The sequence below is a fragment of the Syngnathus acus genome, chromosome 6 (assembly GCF_901709675.1).
Source record: "Syngnathus acus chromosome 6, fSynAcu1.2, whole genome shotgun sequence".
In the NCBI taxonomy this organism is placed as follows: Eukaryota; Metazoa; Chordata; class Actinopteri; order Syngnathiformes; family Syngnathidae; genus Syngnathus; species Syngnathus acus.
The window spans coordinates 5,292,197-5,308,866 of NC_051092.1; the positions used below are offsets into that span (position 1 = coordinate 5,292,197).

The 16,670-nt window shown below is 37.9% G+C and overlaps 2 protein-coding genes across 4 annotated transcripts; both read left to right on the top strand.

Annotated features, from left to right (window-relative positions):
* The first annotated feature begins 1,420 nt into the window (after positions 1 to 1,420).
* Positions 1,421 to 10,416, top strand: gal (galanin/GMAP prepropeptide). 2 transcript variants are annotated; one of them, XM_037255268.1, is made up of 7 exons: positions 1,421 to 1,580; positions 1,796 to 1,876; positions 2,604 to 2,658; positions 5,536 to 5,607; positions 7,844 to 7,930; positions 8,310 to 8,381; positions 8,958 to 10,416. In XM_037255268.1, the coding sequence occupies exons 2-7, from the start codon at positions 1,796 to 1,798 to the stop codon at positions 9,017 to 9,019; spliced, it is 429 nt and encodes a 142-aa protein (XP_037111163.1). In that variant the 5' UTR covers positions 1,421 to 1,580; the 3' UTR covers positions 9,020 to 10,416. The 2 variants fall into 2 exon arrangements, with proteins under 2 accessions (XP_037111163.1, XP_037111164.1); XM_037255269.1 differs by lacking the exon at positions 5,536 to 5,607.
* A 710-nt stretch (positions 10,417 to 11,126) lies between these two features.
* Positions 11,127 to 16,592, top strand: cfdp1 (craniofacial development protein 1). 2 transcript variants are annotated; one of them, XM_037254284.1, is made up of 7 exons: positions 11,127 to 11,368; positions 12,222 to 12,342; positions 12,655 to 12,883; positions 13,399 to 13,505; positions 14,592 to 14,717; positions 15,505 to 15,666; positions 16,180 to 16,592. In XM_037254284.1, the coding sequence occupies exons 1-7, from the start codon at positions 11,302 to 11,304 to the stop codon at positions 16,274 to 16,276; spliced, it is 909 nt and encodes a 302-aa protein (XP_037110179.1). In that variant the 5' UTR covers positions 11,127 to 11,301; the 3' UTR covers positions 16,277 to 16,592. The 2 variants fall into 2 exon arrangements, with proteins under 2 accessions (XP_037110179.1, XP_037110180.1); XM_037254285.1 differs by having other exon boundaries at positions 15,508 to 15,666.
* Positions 16,593 to 16,670: the final 78 nt, after the last annotated feature.

Sequence of the window (16,670 nt, forward strand, 5' to 3'; positions counted from 1 at the left end):
CATCCAGCTCCTCCTGCGGGGTCCCAAAATGTTCCCAAACCATCTGGGAGACATAGTCGTCTTGCCAGCTTGTCCTGAGTTGTCCTCGGCGTCTCCTCCCAGTGGGAAACGCCCAGAACACCTCACCAGGGGAGGCATCCTGACAAGATGACTGATTCGCCTTTGAGAAAGAAGTTTCGTTTTTGCAAGGTGAACATATTAGTCATATATGTCAATTTACAGTTTAAATCTGACTTTCAAGATTTTATGATGGTGACAGTTTGGGGTCTGTAACAAATTATTCCAAATACAATTCGGCTAAACGAGATTTTCTTTCAACCACGTTAAAGCCTAATTGTCATCACGGAAGTTAGCAGGGTTTTTTTTTTCCAGGATTATGGAAATGATGACAGTGACTTCTTGCCTCCAGGTGATGGAGAACAGAACACTAACTAAGTGTTCATTGCCATTATTTCGACACAGTGAAGAATACAAAAGCACATTTGAAGAAAAAAAACACAAACAGGTCAATAATTTATAGTCTATGACATCCATTCGTAAATGTCTTTCTAATGAAATTCAATCCCACAATAGGGTTTGCATTGACAAAAAAAGATAATCTGAAGCAAACCAGACCACAAAAACAACACGGGGGCCGTGAAGAGCTGGGGGAATTCTGGGGTGCATGCGTCACAAAATCTTGGCTGCCGATTGCAACTCAAGCAGTCAATGTCAACAATATTGTACAACACCAAATACGTATATATATATATGTACGTATATGTATATATACATATATATATATATATATATATATATATATATATATATATATATATATATATATATATATATATACATACATATATATATATATAGATGAAAAAGAATAAAGGAGTCACTTTCATTCATTTCAAAACTAATCAAGGACTCACTTTCATTCATTTCAAGTTTCAACTGAAATGCACGTATTTTAGCCAACAATGACTTATTGGATTGTAATTGATTCAAAAAAGAAATTGATTCCACATGCACATCCACCTTTGTTCGAAAGAATAGGAACAAAACAGGAATTCTTCAATTAAATTTGAGGAATTTGAAACAGTGAAAGATTGTTCACTTATTAGTAGAATAATAGATTGGCTGGTCACACAATATTTTTCTTACCTTTAAATGGAAATGTTTGCAATGTCTTATCTTACATTAATTGTTATTAGCACTCTTCCGAAGATGAACAAAAAGAAGAAAGTCAAAGAAAACAAAGCAAATCTTCAATAATGATTTGCTGCACAAACTTGAAGCATATGCTGTCAAAATGAAATGTAAGAAAAACATTTCCGTCATTTTCAAATTTAATCCAGTGTCTCTGAGGGGGGGTAAAGAAAAATCGGATCCGGGCATTACATGATGTAATTGAATTTCATTATGCTTTCTCTTGTCTGAGGGGAGAGGGCTGCTGACGCAGGTGGACTGAAGCCAGGGTGAGCCGGAGGACAATAAAAGGTGTATGAAGTACCCATTTCGTGTGGACTGCATAGTATTCACACATCTTCAGCTGCTGCCCTTCAGGGAAGAGAGTCTGTCTTGACAGCATATCAAAGGTACGCTACTATTAAAGTTGTGTAATTCTTGTTATAAAGGAATTATATGTACAGGTATAGACCACAAAGCCCCACCTAAAGAAAGTCTTTCTGGATTAATTGTGATTCTAAGGGGAAAATATATATAAATATATATTATATATAGTATATACTTTTTTTTACAATTGTTTGATTATAGATGAGGTAGTTATTGAGATCTTTCCTTCATTCTTTAGATGAAGAGGTCCTATGCGATTTTGCTTGTGTCTCTCATCATTGGCACAATGTTCTCTGAGACTATTGGGATTGTTATTGCGGTAAGATCGTTTTTCATTCATGACATTTCATTTACTAATGCATTTGTAAATGACTTCAATATCCTATATTTGCTGGGTCTCTGAAGTGAAATTGAAAAAAAAAGCCATTAACAAATGTATGTTTGATGTATTATTTTTGTATTCAAATGCTTTAATTAATTCATTGATGAATTAATTCATTATTATTATCATTTCTTATTTTTGATCATATCAGACATCTCAGAAAAAAACACTGAGTTGGCTCCAATTTGATCTAGCCACGGGCCACCCAAAATCCTAACATGAGGTCATTGTCATCTAATCTGCAACAATAATTGTTTTTTAATTCATAAAATAATATGATAAGCTTAGGCTTCCTTCTATTCCCTTTTGAACAAATATGAATTTACTATAAAGGGAAAATTATAATGCAATATCATTTTTTCTTTTTTTTTATGTTCTATTGTACTATGGAGTTATCATTTTCTGTATTTTTTACTTTTTTCTTGTATTTCTTTTAATGTTCGAAATAAACAAACAAACAAAATGTTTTAACAGATAAATAAAGTCTCTTGAGCAACATTTTTTACAAACGTTGTTCGCCGTCAACTAGACTTTTCAAGAATAACTGTGTGGCAATCAATAAATGGAATCACTGAGATAAATAACAATTGCAGATACTCCACAACCTTAAGGACAAAACACTAATCTGTGGACCCTTTTATTTTTGTCCTACTTCACCATGCAGGCAAAGGATAAAAGGGGATGGACTCTCAATAGTGCTGGCTACCTGTTAGGTCCCCGTAAGTACTAAGTACAAACCCACCGCTCAACATATTATTACATGATATGGTTTCACCACCATGTGACTCATAGCTCTTATGTATGCAAAATTTCAGTTTTGGAGTTGCGTGTGAGGAATAGGATTTCAAGGAGAATCAAAATACCCCGCATAAATGCAACATATGTACTGTAGCTTTAGCGATACTGCCTCCAGAGAATTATAATCATGAACTATCATTGTGTCTGAGAGGAGAATATGAATGGGAATGAAACCGGCAAAATGTTTAGATTTTTTCCAAATTTTATGTATAATCAACCTACATTTAAAACCACACAATATACTATATTGAATCTACTTAGCACAGACTTTATTCATGTTTATAATTTGTTACAGCTGCAGCAGTTGGGAAATATGCGATGTAAATAAAGTTCATACGTAACTTTTGGCCTGGTTCTCAGGTGGGTTGTTCAGTTGGCATTCTTTTCCTGTATTATTTATAGTATTTATTTCTTGAAATCAAAGAATGGACAAGTGAATCATACAAGAGTAACTTCATACAATTAGTACATACACTTAAAATTCATACATTACCAACACAGCCTGTATTTGACTCGTATTTCTTTTGTTATAAATGATGGCTATTTTGCAAAAGGGTCTTCAGATCATATTCCTTGTGTATCTGAGCTGTGCCTATAAATGGTGAAAATTCAATTTGCATTTCATTTTAAAGGATTGTGTTTTGAGTTCTCAGTAATATGATGTGTTTTAATTGTTGCACTGCCAAGGTTAGTACTTTTGTAATTAGTCTTTGAAAACATTTTTAGACAATTTTCTCACATAGTCCAAAACCATTTTTATTTCCAGACAAACTCTACAGTACATTGCCCATAGGAGTGAATGTGAGAAGTTATTCCAGTTTAGGAAATGGTTAAGGACGAGTATAATAATGCCTGCTGTAAATATACACCGATACCACATTTTGGAGACCTTACATTCAGTACTCACTGATACTGAGTAATCGTACTTGATAATGCCGTCATGTCTTTCAATTATGATTAAAATGGCTTTTATTTTGACCACATATTGTTTAAAAGCATTGGGTAGCCTTAGGCTGCACACCTTCACTAGAAATTGCAATGCACAATTTTAATTAAGGAAAGCGTGTTTTACATTTGTTTTTGTTAATGCAAAATGTCTTCGTAGCCTCTCTCTCTCTCTCTCTCTCTCTCTCTCTCTCTCTCTCTCTCTCTCTCCCTCTCTCTCTCTCTCTCTCTCTCTCACACACACACACACACACTCTGTCTGTCTCTCTCACACTGTCTGTCTGTCTGTCTGTCTCTCTCTCTCACTCTGTCTGTCTCTCTGTCTCTATCTCTCTCTCTATCTATCAGTCCAAGTCGGGTTTGGAAGACGTTAGCACCAAAGTTACGTAAATGCATAGACAAATTTGTACAGAACAATACACTTGATGTAGTTAACACATACATGCGCACAAACACAACAAACATTCTGTTGTCGCATTAAACTGTTATCATTAAAGCACAGTTGCAGTACAATGTAAATGTATGTATTTTATTTATAGGAGGCGGCACGGTGACGCACTGGTTAGCACATCCGCCTCACAATTAGGAGGGTGCGGGTTCGATTACACCTCCGGCACTCCCTCCCTCTGCCCTTTGTGGAGTTTGCATGTTCTCCCCGTGCCCGCGTGGGTTTTCTCCGGCTACTCCGGTTTCCTCCCACATCCCAAAGTAGGCCAATTGAGCACTCCAAATTGCCCCTAGGTGTGAGTGCGAGTGCGGATGGTTGTTCGTCTCTGTGTGCCCTGCCATTGGCTGGCAACCGGTTCAGGGTGTCCCCCGCCTATTGCCCGATGAATGCTCCAGCACGCCTGCGACCCCCCTGGGGACAAGCGGTATGGAAAATGGATGGATGAATTATTTAAAGGAGCACTAGATCACATTTCGACCATTTTCATAACTCTTCAGATGGCTCTTGATTCATGACTCTTCGACTTACATCCTGTTGAATGGTACTGTTGTGATGGACTGACTGCGTCTGTATCGCTTTTACTGGCACAAAAGAATGTTGAGGGTGGCAGAAGCCCTTCCACACAAAAAAAATACAAATGTTTCATGCTTTACGCCGGCATACGTCCCACTTTCATTGCAAAAACGAAAGTTGATGCACTCGCCAACGCGCAATTACTGATCGTATATCTCCACAACATCCGATAAAACGGCTGCAAGATGTTATAAAAAAGTTGTTATAATAATAAAAGCGATTCTAAAAGTATTTACAGTATGCATATTTTATCTACATATACATATGTCACCACACACACACACACTCACACACACACACACACCGTCATATGTGAGAATCGAACTCATGGTGCACACAAGACAGGCGAGTGTACCACTACACTATCAGCCATCCCCTCCTTGAATAAAAGTGAACTGAACTGCCGTTCATTGGCCCTAGAATGAACGCAGCCAAAAAATGTTCAGTTCACGCTCGTCCAAATTATGTTATAAAAGTTCACGAGTTCAAAAGTTCAAGCTCAAACAAAAAACATTGCAATTCTGTCCATTCATGCAACTATTGTTGGTCTATTGTATGTTACGAGAGTATGTATAGCGGTGGCTGAAGTCACTGTAGTTTTCATGTGTTGCGGCAACGTATCAACCAACTTCATACTGTATATAGAAGGGAAAAAAACAGAACAGTCTGCTGGTACGGATTTTTGTTATTTTTCTCAAAACGGGATGCCTTATTCAACCGTCATTGGCCAATTGGGAAAATTCTTGATGTGTTGTTCACCCCAATGTCTTAGCGTGTTTATGTATATGTGAAGCTCACGTAAAGGTTCCTCCTGCCTCATCCTGTGTTACAGGTCGGATTGATCATCTAATTCAGATAAAGGATTCACCCAGTGCCAGAGGCAGAGACAAGCTGATCACTCAATGTAAGATAGAAACATACAGCCTCTGCAGGGCCTTGGTATTAGGCCAGGGATTGCTCCATTGAAACATGCTGTTGCAGCTATCATTGTATTACTTCTATGTCTTATTTGTGTTTTAATTCAACAAATATTATGATATCCTGTAAATGTTGACACAGTAAAAAGGTCAACATTTCTGTTGCGTAGAGAGGGAGGAATTCAGGAATGTATTTCTTCCGACTGAAATGGTAATTGGCTCGGTCATGGATCATCTCGGTCTCTCAATGTTGAACAAAGTCTGGTTTGGACCAAATTACAAATTTACATATGGTACATATTTTTACCAGATTCAATAGTATACTTGACAGTTTTTTAAATTCTTTTTTAACCAGACTTTACTGTTTGTATGTACGTATATAAGGGTCCCTGCTGTTACTGTCATTTTAGGAGTGGCTTTAGTCCATATTACATTCACATTTCAGCTGAATTTAGGTGAGTAAAGACAAACAGTAATGCTGTGATTAATAGAGTTATAATTCATTTAATACGGTAACGAGAGATTTTGTCAGTTGTCACTGTAGAAACAGCCACTCTTATGTATGTCGTTCAGTTGGTTTTAGTTTGTTAACCTCATCTGACTCATAATGCATTGAATTGAATTGAATTGAATCACATTGAATCAGAGGAATACAGTGTCAAATGCTTTGAAGACGTATTGTAGTGGTGTTCATTAAGCAGCCCTGTTTTTAGCAAATGCATATTATGTGTGTGGCAGAGGTCATCTGACTTGCCTCCATACACAGTTTGGGCTCTGGTACTGGTCCTCTCGAGGTTGGATAGGCTCTCTACCACTCTGGGTTTGATGGGGACATCTGACAGGATCCCCTGTCAGAAAAAATTTCAACTCCCACTTCCGGCAGAACTTTGCCCGTGTCAAGCGCGGGACATTGAGTGGACCATGTTTCGCACCTCCATTGTTGAGGCAGCTGTGGCCTCTCATGGCGGAAATCCCTGAACATGATTCGGTAAAGAAGTCATATCAGGCTTTTTTTGGCCTTTTGGAATCTGGAGGCTGTTGACAGGTATTGGCTGTTCAAGTGAGCTGACGTGTATTGCTGTTCGAGGGGAATACAACTTTGGTGTCGCCGAGGTAAAAACTCGAGCGTGGGAGAAGTTCAGTGAGGCCATGGAAAACGACTTCTGACGACTTCAAAGAAATTCTGCTCTACCGTCCGGCCTCTCAGGAGGGGATAACACTGCGTATAGATGAGATGGTATACTGCTGACCTCGACTCCAGACATTGTGAGGGGGTGGTGAGATCAACACACCTTTGAGGAAGCAGAGTCTGGGGATTCTGAGGTGGGCTCTCTTATTTCTGGACTTGAAGTCACCTTGATGGTCCAAAACCTCCTTGGTGGCAAATCCATGGATTTCCTAAAGGCTCTGGATGACACGCCTCTACAACATCTTGTGGGAATCAGATACAGTGCCTCTGGCTTGGCAGACCAGGGTGGTGGTCCCTGTTTTAAGATGGGGGACCAGAGGGTGTGTTGCAACCATCGAGGGGATCACACTCTTCAGCCTCCCTGGTAAGGTCTATTCAGGGGTGCTGGAGAGGGGGGGTGCACTTATTTAATGCCAAATCACAATGTACAAAGAAACAGTACCATCAGTATAATTTGTGCAGCATCGTCCCGTTCATTACTACAGTGCATATCCAACCAAATCCCAACTGTAACTACCACTTCCTATTCTAAAACATCTATATTGGGGTCAGACCATAACCAAGGCCAAATTACAGGACACACAGTTTTTTCCCTGGAACTGATCAAGACTGGAAATTAAGCAGGTAACTAAATACAAACAAACTGAAGAGACAATGAGATACACCTAAAGTGGTTGACGGAGCTTCGTCGAAGATACAAGGGTTGAGAGCAGAAGTGGACACAAAGATCTAAGGAAACAAATAAAGCATGAGACAGCTAAAACATAGTCAAATTAAAACCAATCATATTAGCTCAATTAATACAAACTTAAATCATGACAGAATTGACATCATCTGAAGGAAATGCAAACAAAAAATGAAGAGATCAACTTATTTTAGCTTTCATCTGCAATTTGTGGTACAGAATCAGCACAAGGCTGTAAAACTGGAACGAAATTTTTTTAAAGTATATACGTACATATATACATATAATAAGTATGTATAGCATGCCTTTAACTGCCTTGACAAAGACAAATAACTCTACTTTTGTCCAGATGGTATAGATGGTTATGGAGTACTGGGAGATAAGCCTGGTCTTGCTGGCAAGAGAGACATGGACTGGGAGGAAAACGTCCAAACAGGTTGGTTTTTGGTGCATAATATATGTTTGACGTTCTAATATTTATCCATGGGTCACACCACCAAGTTCAATATACTGTGCTGTTCAGGAAAAAAAAGTGTCACTCAATGAGGAGTTAAGTTAGTTCATGAGTAGATGCAATATGCGCTTGGAAGTTAAATCCATCCATCCACCCAATCCATCCATCCATCATCCACCCACCCATCCATCCATCCCTCCATCCATCGATCCTCTCGAGTCACGGGGGCAGCAGGGAAGCCCAGACCCCAGCCACTTCGTCTAGCTCATCTCGGGGAATCTCAAGGCGTTCCAAGGCTTGGATTTGTCTCCTTGGTGGTCCAAAAATGTGAATACGGTCATTTGTTACTCTTTTTTCACAGGTAGCCAAAGAGAAGTGGAAGAGGACATTGTCCACACTGTCATTGACTTCCTGACATACCTCAAATTTAAAGGTATTAATATCGTCTCTGCCAGGGGTGTTATGAATATTTTGCAAATAGTATTTCAGCCTATTTGATAGTCTTAAAACTTCTCAGTTAAAAATTGGGTTGTTTTGTAAAAACATTAATTTGCACAAAACAACCCAGGAAAGTCAAGGACCAATTTCAGGGTTGGGCATTTTGTCTCGGACGGACGCCCATTTTATTAACGAAGGACGAGGGACAAGAAAGATTTTAAAAAAAGGACTGACTGAGGACATCCGGAATTGGTTTTTATCATACTTATCCGGGCCAAAGTAGCCAAATAAAAATACGTTTATGTGAGGCTTTGTCAAGCACTTTTTATATGCAATCCACCGTTTTAATTAAATTGAGTTTCTCAACTATGCCACCATGACTTCTTTTGTTTCTTCACGGTCTGACAATGAACGGAAGGACAGACCAATGTCGGAAGCCATTTTAAAATGACAAGGACGGACAATTGAAGGACAGAATAACAGGACATATGAGGACGCAAGGGTGCTTAGGTCGGGAACGTAGGACGTACGTAGATATACCCGAAACTAACGTTTTTTTTGTAATTTGCAGAAATGGGAGCCTTGCAAAGCGTGACTTCTTCTGTAGCATCAGATGAAATGGCTAACCCATAGCCACATCACTCTCTGCTGTCCACCCTTCTTTACCCAACATTTTGTTTTTGCCGATAGAACCTCAGTTAACTTTAGAGCAGGGATGTCCAAAGTTTGATGATCAAATTGTAACATTCGGGCAGACACAGAATTTGTTTTCTGCATTGTATTAGTTTTATATTGAGCTTTCCTAGATTTAGCTTACTGGAGAACAGTGAGAAGAAAACAAATTGGAGGAAATACTCAATGTAATAAAATTAGGAGTTTTTTTTTTTTTAAAGATGACTAATATATGTCATGATTCTTCCTGAAATGCAACAGAATTTATTTCTATATTTTATACATATCATTACCTAGATGTCCGTACAAACTGGCCACAAAGTGTGATCTTATCCTGATAGAAGTCAATAGTGAAACAGACTCCATTAAACTAGTACCACACAAACAAATGTAGTTTCCTTTTTATATTGGACAGGGCATGCTAGCATTCACACTGTAGGTCAATGACCTTTGCAACAGTTAAATGGAGCCAGGAGTCAGCCACCATAGGGTCCAATTGTAATATAAGACAGGAGACAGGAGGTGTTGGTTAAATCTACCCGGCCCAATGAAAAACACAACAGTTTTTATTTTTATGTTCTTAAGAAGCAATGCCAAATTTTAATCATGTTGAGACCAAATGTTTAGACTGTACATGGAGAGAAAGTTGGGCACTGTTGCTCTTCTCCTGAGGATTGGCCATTGTCTAATCAATCTCTGTAATTAGAACTATAAATTCTCCTCATAAAAAAAAAAGTCAATTGATACTACGGGTACCTTCTCCAGGTTGTCTGTTTCAGATCTTTCCACAGATGATCATTAAGATTAATATCAGAGCGCTTCAGAATAGTCTGATGTTTTGTTGTCAGTCATTCTAAGCTATTTTTAACTGTGTTTTGGGTCATTGTCTTGTTCGAGGACCAATAATCTGTGACTAAAACTCAGTTTTCTGAGATTGGTCAGCCATTTAGGTGTATTCTTCATAGTCTTAATATTTCACCCTGCAGAATTTCCAAACACACTGTGCTGCATGTAGCAAAGCAGCTCCTGAATATAAAGTAATCCGTTACGCCATGTTTTACTGTTGGTGCACTGATTGGTTTGTTTTAGTGTGTTTAATAAATTAAAGCGAAAGAATGTCAATGGCATTCTTTGATTTTTGTTTTTGGACAGCCCTGCTTTAGGGGAAATATGTTGGTATGTCCTACACTTGATGTATTTAGCAAAGCTTGGTTGTCTCCCAGAACCGATGATATCAACTGATGATATGAGATTCCACATGATGGTTACTGAATGGACATTCAATGTAGAACACCGATTCTTGCTTCTGTACTTTAATATCCTACTGTGCTATCATTGGATTGAAGGTGACATGAAATTAAAAATAAAAATAAAAATGAAAGAATCATTGGGACATCTTTCTTTATGAACAATTTTGAATACAGAGGACTGTGGCGAAACTCAGGGCCAGGCTTCCACAGCCAGCCTGCCCCCAAGTGGAGGCAAGTGGTAATCGCTGGATTGCAAAGTGAACGACTCATTTGATTGACTGAAGTGACGTGAATTTAACCCTCGTGTGTTTTTTAACTACTAAAAGTATTTTCAATAAAAATAAACGAACATAAAAAAAAAGATTATTTGCTCGACTGGATTGTAAATCCATTTGTTTGCCTTAATGTAAAATAAATACATAAATAAATAAAAAAGAGGTTGCCGGGGCTGTTTTTGGTGGAAAGTTGGTGGGATTGATTCTGGTGGACTGGACTGTTTCTGGAGCAGCTTCACCCAGTGGTTCTGCTGCGAGCAGCCTCTCGCCAGCTCCGACACACCCGTGACCCTTGTGTGGATAAGCGGTTCAGCAAAACAATGGATAATGAGGCTTTACTTTCTAATCTTTATGTTACTCTTATATTCAGGATACACATCCTTTCCTCGGCGTAAAAAATTGATTTTAGTAAAATTAAGCAACTTATTTATTTTAAGACCTGTATTATCAAGAATGGATAGTTGTGCGTCTTCCATCATGGTAGGTGGCAGTAATGCACTTCAACGTTAGTTGCCACGAAGAAGAAGAAGTCGACGACGACAAAGAAGAAACACTAGCGCATGCGCTGTTGGCGAAGGTTTCACATTTTCATTATCGTCTAACGAATTGATGAAGAAATATTACAGATTTACCGTATCTGATTGTATTCGAAACACATAATTTTGACGCTTGTATCGCCTTATCATTTCATCTCCCCGTCCGTCAATCAGAAGGCGCGATGAACTATTCTGACAATGACTCTGATGGGTATTTATCGAGTGAAGATGCTGATTACGTTCCATCAGGTGAGAACAGCCCGCTTACAAAGACGTAAACACGGCGTCTGTGTATTTGAGCACTTAATGTTTGGCCTCAGTTGAACTATCCGTCATTAACAGTTGAATTTAAGCATTCATGTGTTTCTGTTTCTGTATATAGCTGTACACTGACCGCAACGAAATTGACAGCCTTGTGCAAGCCCATAGTGATGCGTTAACACGTTTCGTCCATTAAATTAAGGCAGCAAATTATATTCCAAATATTATGAAGTTGTGTTTTGATGCCACGGAGGTGTTAAACACGTAGCATAACTTTCCATGCATTTTTCGCCTGGCTGAATTAACAGTGCATCTGCTGTTGGTTGCAGCCATATTTTGCCTCGAACATTTTTTTGTGACCGAAATTGTCCCGAAAAGAAGCCGTGGTGGTCTATGCCCACAAAATCATTCCATATAAATCCAATCTGGGCAATCTTTACAGTCATTTCGCATTTACATTTAGTAACAATTAAGGAAAATCAGCCTGGTAACATTTTATTTGAATATTTTTAAACGTGTCATAGTTTTCTTAAAATCTACTAATAAGTGGATTAAGTCGCAACAGGAACATTCTCAACCACAATTGGCTTCAGTCAAATGGGCTTATTCAATGGTCATGAAACTTAATGCCTTGAAGTATATTAATATCTTCCAAATCTTTATTGGAACTGGATATAATATTTGAACATCAAAAGTAAACTGATTGCTGTCAGCAAAAAATGTCTTTCATTGGAATCTGAAAGGATTATGAAGTGCATTTGTGATGTAAATGTGTTGTTTTGCTAGTGTTTTGTGTGAAAAATCATTTTATTTTTATTCTTATTTTGGTGTTTCTCCTCAGATGATAATGTCAGCGAGGATGATATCAATGAGTGTGAAAAGGAAGAGCCTTTGGACGAAAATGACAGTGTGCCGCATCCTGACAAAATTACTAAGAGGAGAAAAAAAGACAGCAATTTGAGGTTGGTTGACCGGGCAGGAGAAAGGTAAATGGGAATGTAGACTTAAACCATCCACCACAATTAAGATGTGGTTTGCGTTTTGGATTTATGACCCACGGTTCGATACATGATTAGTTTTATCATTAATTTGTTCGTTTGTTCATTCATTCATCTTCTGAATCGCTTATCCTGACGTGGGTCGCCGGAGTGGTGGACCCAGCCAATCGCAGGGTCCATCCATTTTAAGTGCCTTCCCATTACATTTTTTGAACAGTAGTTTGTATATAGGTATTTACGGAATTATCTTGGTCAATGAATTATTATTCTCCACAGAAAAAGGCCAAAACGATTGCTGAAAGTAGACAAAGAGGAGACGAATGGAGGTGTCACTGAAGAAGATCAGCCACTACACGAAGATAAGGAAGAACCGACACAAATACAGAATAATCAGGAAGCTGCACAAAAGAAGCAATCAGATGACCTCTGGGCTCGTTTCTTGTCTGATGTTGACCCCAGACCAAAAGCATCGATGGCTGCATTGCCAATTCATGCCACGCCAGAGGTAACATAGCCATAATGCAATGTTTAATACCAGCTGTTGAATGTTTTTAAATGAAATTGTAAACTAAATTCTTTGTCGTGCCCTCGTCCCAGAGGGCACTGCCCCCACCCCCTGAAATATGCTTGGATTAAAAGCACAGCATTTAAAAGAAGCTAAAAACAAAAGAGTAAAAGATGTCTAAAATTAAAGTAAAGAAATCTAAAGTAGCATACTAAAATTGCTAAAAGAGCATAGTGCAAGAACAAGATTTTGGAAAATGCAATTGTAAAATTGCTTTGGAAAAAGAGCGTACTCTACTTTTTAGCCTGGATTCAAATGCATTTACACTAAATTGGTATATTTTGGATGTTTATTTTATTCAGCAAATCTGAAGACTGTATAATACACAAATACAGGAGGGAAAATGCTTTGAGGGAGTGTATAATACATTGGTGCGTATTAGGAACTGGATTTTTGGTATTTAGGAACTTACGTTTCTTGAAGTTCTAACAAGCTGTTTTTTTCTTATGCTTCAGGCTCATTCTTCTGTTTCTAGTGTTTGTAAGAGAACTGAATCGCAGGAATCGGATCCAGCAAAAGTCACCATTGTCAAAGTTTTTGATTTTGCTGGAGAAGAAGTCAGGTACAAAATGTCATTATCCCTCCAAGAATGTTTGTTTTTCAAAACATACAATAAAACATTCTGCCGTTAGCACAAACAGCTTTGGTGCAGCGCTTGAAAAATAAGTGGGCGGGAATGTAGATTGATATGCTCGAAAATCCTTTTTTCTTTAATAGGTTATATTTTTAAGTTCTCAGCCCATTTTGCCCAATTCCGCATTCATCAGTTGACCATTAACAAAACCACGTCCACAAACGGTCAAGGTCCGACAAGCTCCTGTAACATCGATTCATGAAATTTCTGTCAGCTGCCATGGAACCTTACCAAATAAGTTTCAACAATCTGTGGACCACCCACGTGCAAAATGATGAAGCAATGTGCTCATTGATTATGTAAAGCTGACACTTGGTAGACCAAAGGTTTGTCTAGTGGAGCTTTCCCCGCAATAGCCTCTAATGCGACATCAATGATAACTCTGTTTGAAAACCCCAGGCAATTATCACCCAAATTTATGTGCGCTCATGTAGGCATGTGATAAGATATTTTTTATTTTATTTTTTAGCTCTATTCTCTTTCCAAAGATTGCGTCACTAGACAGTACACAGTACTGAGTTATATTCTCATTTGTCTTGGTCTGTCCCATCCCCCAAAAGCAAAAAAAAAGGAAAAGTATAAAGCATGATGTGCATTATGAAAGTTTGCGAGACGCAGAGAGAATATTTTTCAAGTTGATCAGATTCCAGATTTTAGGACTTATATCATTTTTGATGACTATTTAATGAAAGATAAAACATTCATGAAGTACTGAAATACAGTACCTTGAGAATAAGAGAATAATTCAATAACGAAATAAATATTTAACAAATAATTTCTTGATTAAATAATGACATGCTAGATGACACAGTCAAACACAGTTAAACTAATTATTGAGTTTATTTACTTCAATGGTGGCCATTTTTGTACTTTATTTTATTGCATTTTTTTCAATACAATTTAGTGTCGTTGCAATCTGCAATATATATTTTGTTTCCAAGTATTTTGTTTTTCTCTTTGTCTTTGTTCTCTGCAGCCTTCAATTTACATATTTACTGTCTCTTGCTTTGTTAGGGTCAATAAAGAGGTACTAGCAGACTCCAGAGAAGCAAAGATACATTTGCAGAGCCAATGTACAAAAGAAAAAATAGATGAAGAAAATCCCACATCTTCCAGCCAATCACCCTGTCCTGTCCCCAGGTACAGTATGATAAACCACACTAACCATTAAGTCCGTATCGCACTGACCACCAAGGGCACGAATGTTGATTTTTCATCATCTTGAACAAAAATGAACTGCCCTTCAAACACCGTTCATTGGCCACAGAATGAGCCCGTTCACAGGAACATTCACAAAGCAAAAATGCGCTACAATCAGTTCATAATATAAACTATAAACGAGTTCATGATCTTTTGTTCATTGAACTGGTTCAAGTACAACACTGACAATAGGTAGGGAAGCTTGTCTCACAAGAGCCATATCCTGAATCAGGTGTGTTGCAGCAGGCAGGGCTTTCCTATGGAGCCATAGTTTTCGACCTAAAAATAAAAAAATACTTTCTATCTAAAATAGTTTCTATCTAAAAGAATGACAGAAAAAGAATTTTTGAGCCATGTGTTTTGAAATAGAAAATTGTTTTTGTTGTGTACTGTTTTACAGGAAACTTCAACTGGTGGCCACACAAAATATTGACATTTGGGTCCAATTTTGACATTTTTGTTGACAGCATTTTACACATTCATTGTTGTATTTTGAGTTACTTTGAAGTAACAATAAATTTACTTTGCTATCCAAGCTCTACAGTGACTACTTAACATTGTATCGAAGTGTAATTTCTTCAGTGTTGTCCCATGACAAGATATAATTAAAACATTGCAGAAATGAGAGGGTTGTTGTCACTTTTTTGAGATACTGTATGTATCTATTAACACATGCTGTATAGTGATTGTATAAAATCTAAAGAGAAATGTTCCCATTTTGTGTTAGCAGTTCCAAACGGCCAGCAGGGATGTCCAGTTTACTGAGTCGTATGGGGGGAAAGAAACAAAAAATGAGCACACTGGAGAAGTCAAAGTTGGACTGGAATGCTTTTAAATACGAGGAGGGCATCACAGAGGAGCTGGCAATCCACAACAGAGGTAGAGAAGGGTAAGAGACTATCTGTGATCTGTGTAATCCCTTTTTTGTTGTAACTACAGCTCTGAAATATATTTATTTCTATTTTGTATATTTTTGTATTTATCATTTATCCATTGAATGTTTAACATTTGTGGTTATTGTCAAGTTATTTTACAGTAACTGTCAACTGCTCTTAGGAAAATAAGTTAACGTTCTGAAAACACCTGAACCTCGATCACGCTTCAATTCCAATTCTTTCTGTCTAACACGGCTTGGTCATGGACCCCAATTTTCGATGCAAATACTTTTTCAAGTAATTTTTTAAATGGATGATATAAGGACCATACGAAGCTAAATGACTAGCGTGTAAACTTTAGCGCTAGTGATTTGATGAATTTCCGTGACCAATTTAAAGACGTTTGATAATAAGAAGTTGGGGTGTCTGTCACAGATAGATAAGATTGGTTTTGATTCGGAAAGGGGGAAGTTTGCGGATTTGTGAAGATGGTCTCAAACCTTTCTTATTCTCCTTTGTCTATTTAGGTATGTGGAGCGGAAGAACTTCTTGGAGCGTGTTGATCACAGACAATTTGAGATGGAGAAAGCAGTGCGTCTAAAAAACATGAAACATTCCTCATAACTACCACACTATAATTTCCTCTGTATTAAGCTCTTCTGTGTTGGGTATATTTCATTATTGGAATTGAGTTTGTAATAGTGTGACCTCAAGGTCAGGGTTTCACTCTGTACTACAGTCAGTGAAGGTGATCTGGTTTGCGGGAATGGGAAACTAGGAGCGCAATATCAAGTCAACCCTTCTGCTACTTTGTTATCAATTGTTTCTCTATTATTATTACTGTGTGTATGTAATAACGTTGACTCATCAAATCGAAACTTCCAGTGTAATGCAGCCTACTAAAATTGTGAATAAAGCAGCATGTGTATCCAACTTTCAACAGACATGTAGAAATATAGCCTGCTAACTAACAGACATAAATCAGAAAAAAAACTGAAAACTTAAAAAAAAAAAAAAA

Excerpts from the sequence above, each read along its gene's own strand:
- gal (XM_037255268.1), top strand. The coding sequence starts at position 1,796 with ATGAAGAGGTCCTATGCGATTTTGCTTGTGTCTCTCATCATTGGCACA. Across the intron at positions 5,608-7,843 it reads AGACAAGCTGATCACTCAAT|ATGGTATAGATGGTTATGGA; the intron begins GTAAGATAGAAA and ends ACTTTTGTCCAG. Across the intron at positions 7,931-8,309 it reads GGAGGAAAACGTCCAAACAG|GTAGCCAAAGAGAAGTGGAA; the intron begins GTTGGTTTTTGG and ends CTTTTTTCACAG.
- cfdp1 (XM_037254284.1), top strand. The coding sequence starts at position 11,302 with ATGAACTATTCTGACAATGACTCTGATGGGTATTTATCGAGTGAAGAT. Across the intron at positions 12,343-12,654 it reads AAAAAAGACAGCAATTTGAG|AAAAAGGCCAAAACGATTGC; the intron begins GTTGGTTGACCG and ends TATTCTCCACAG. Across the intron at positions 14,718-15,504 it reads TCACCCTGTCCTGTCCCCAG|CAGTTCCAAACGGCCAGCAG; the intron begins GTACAGTATGAT and ends ATTTTGTGTTAG.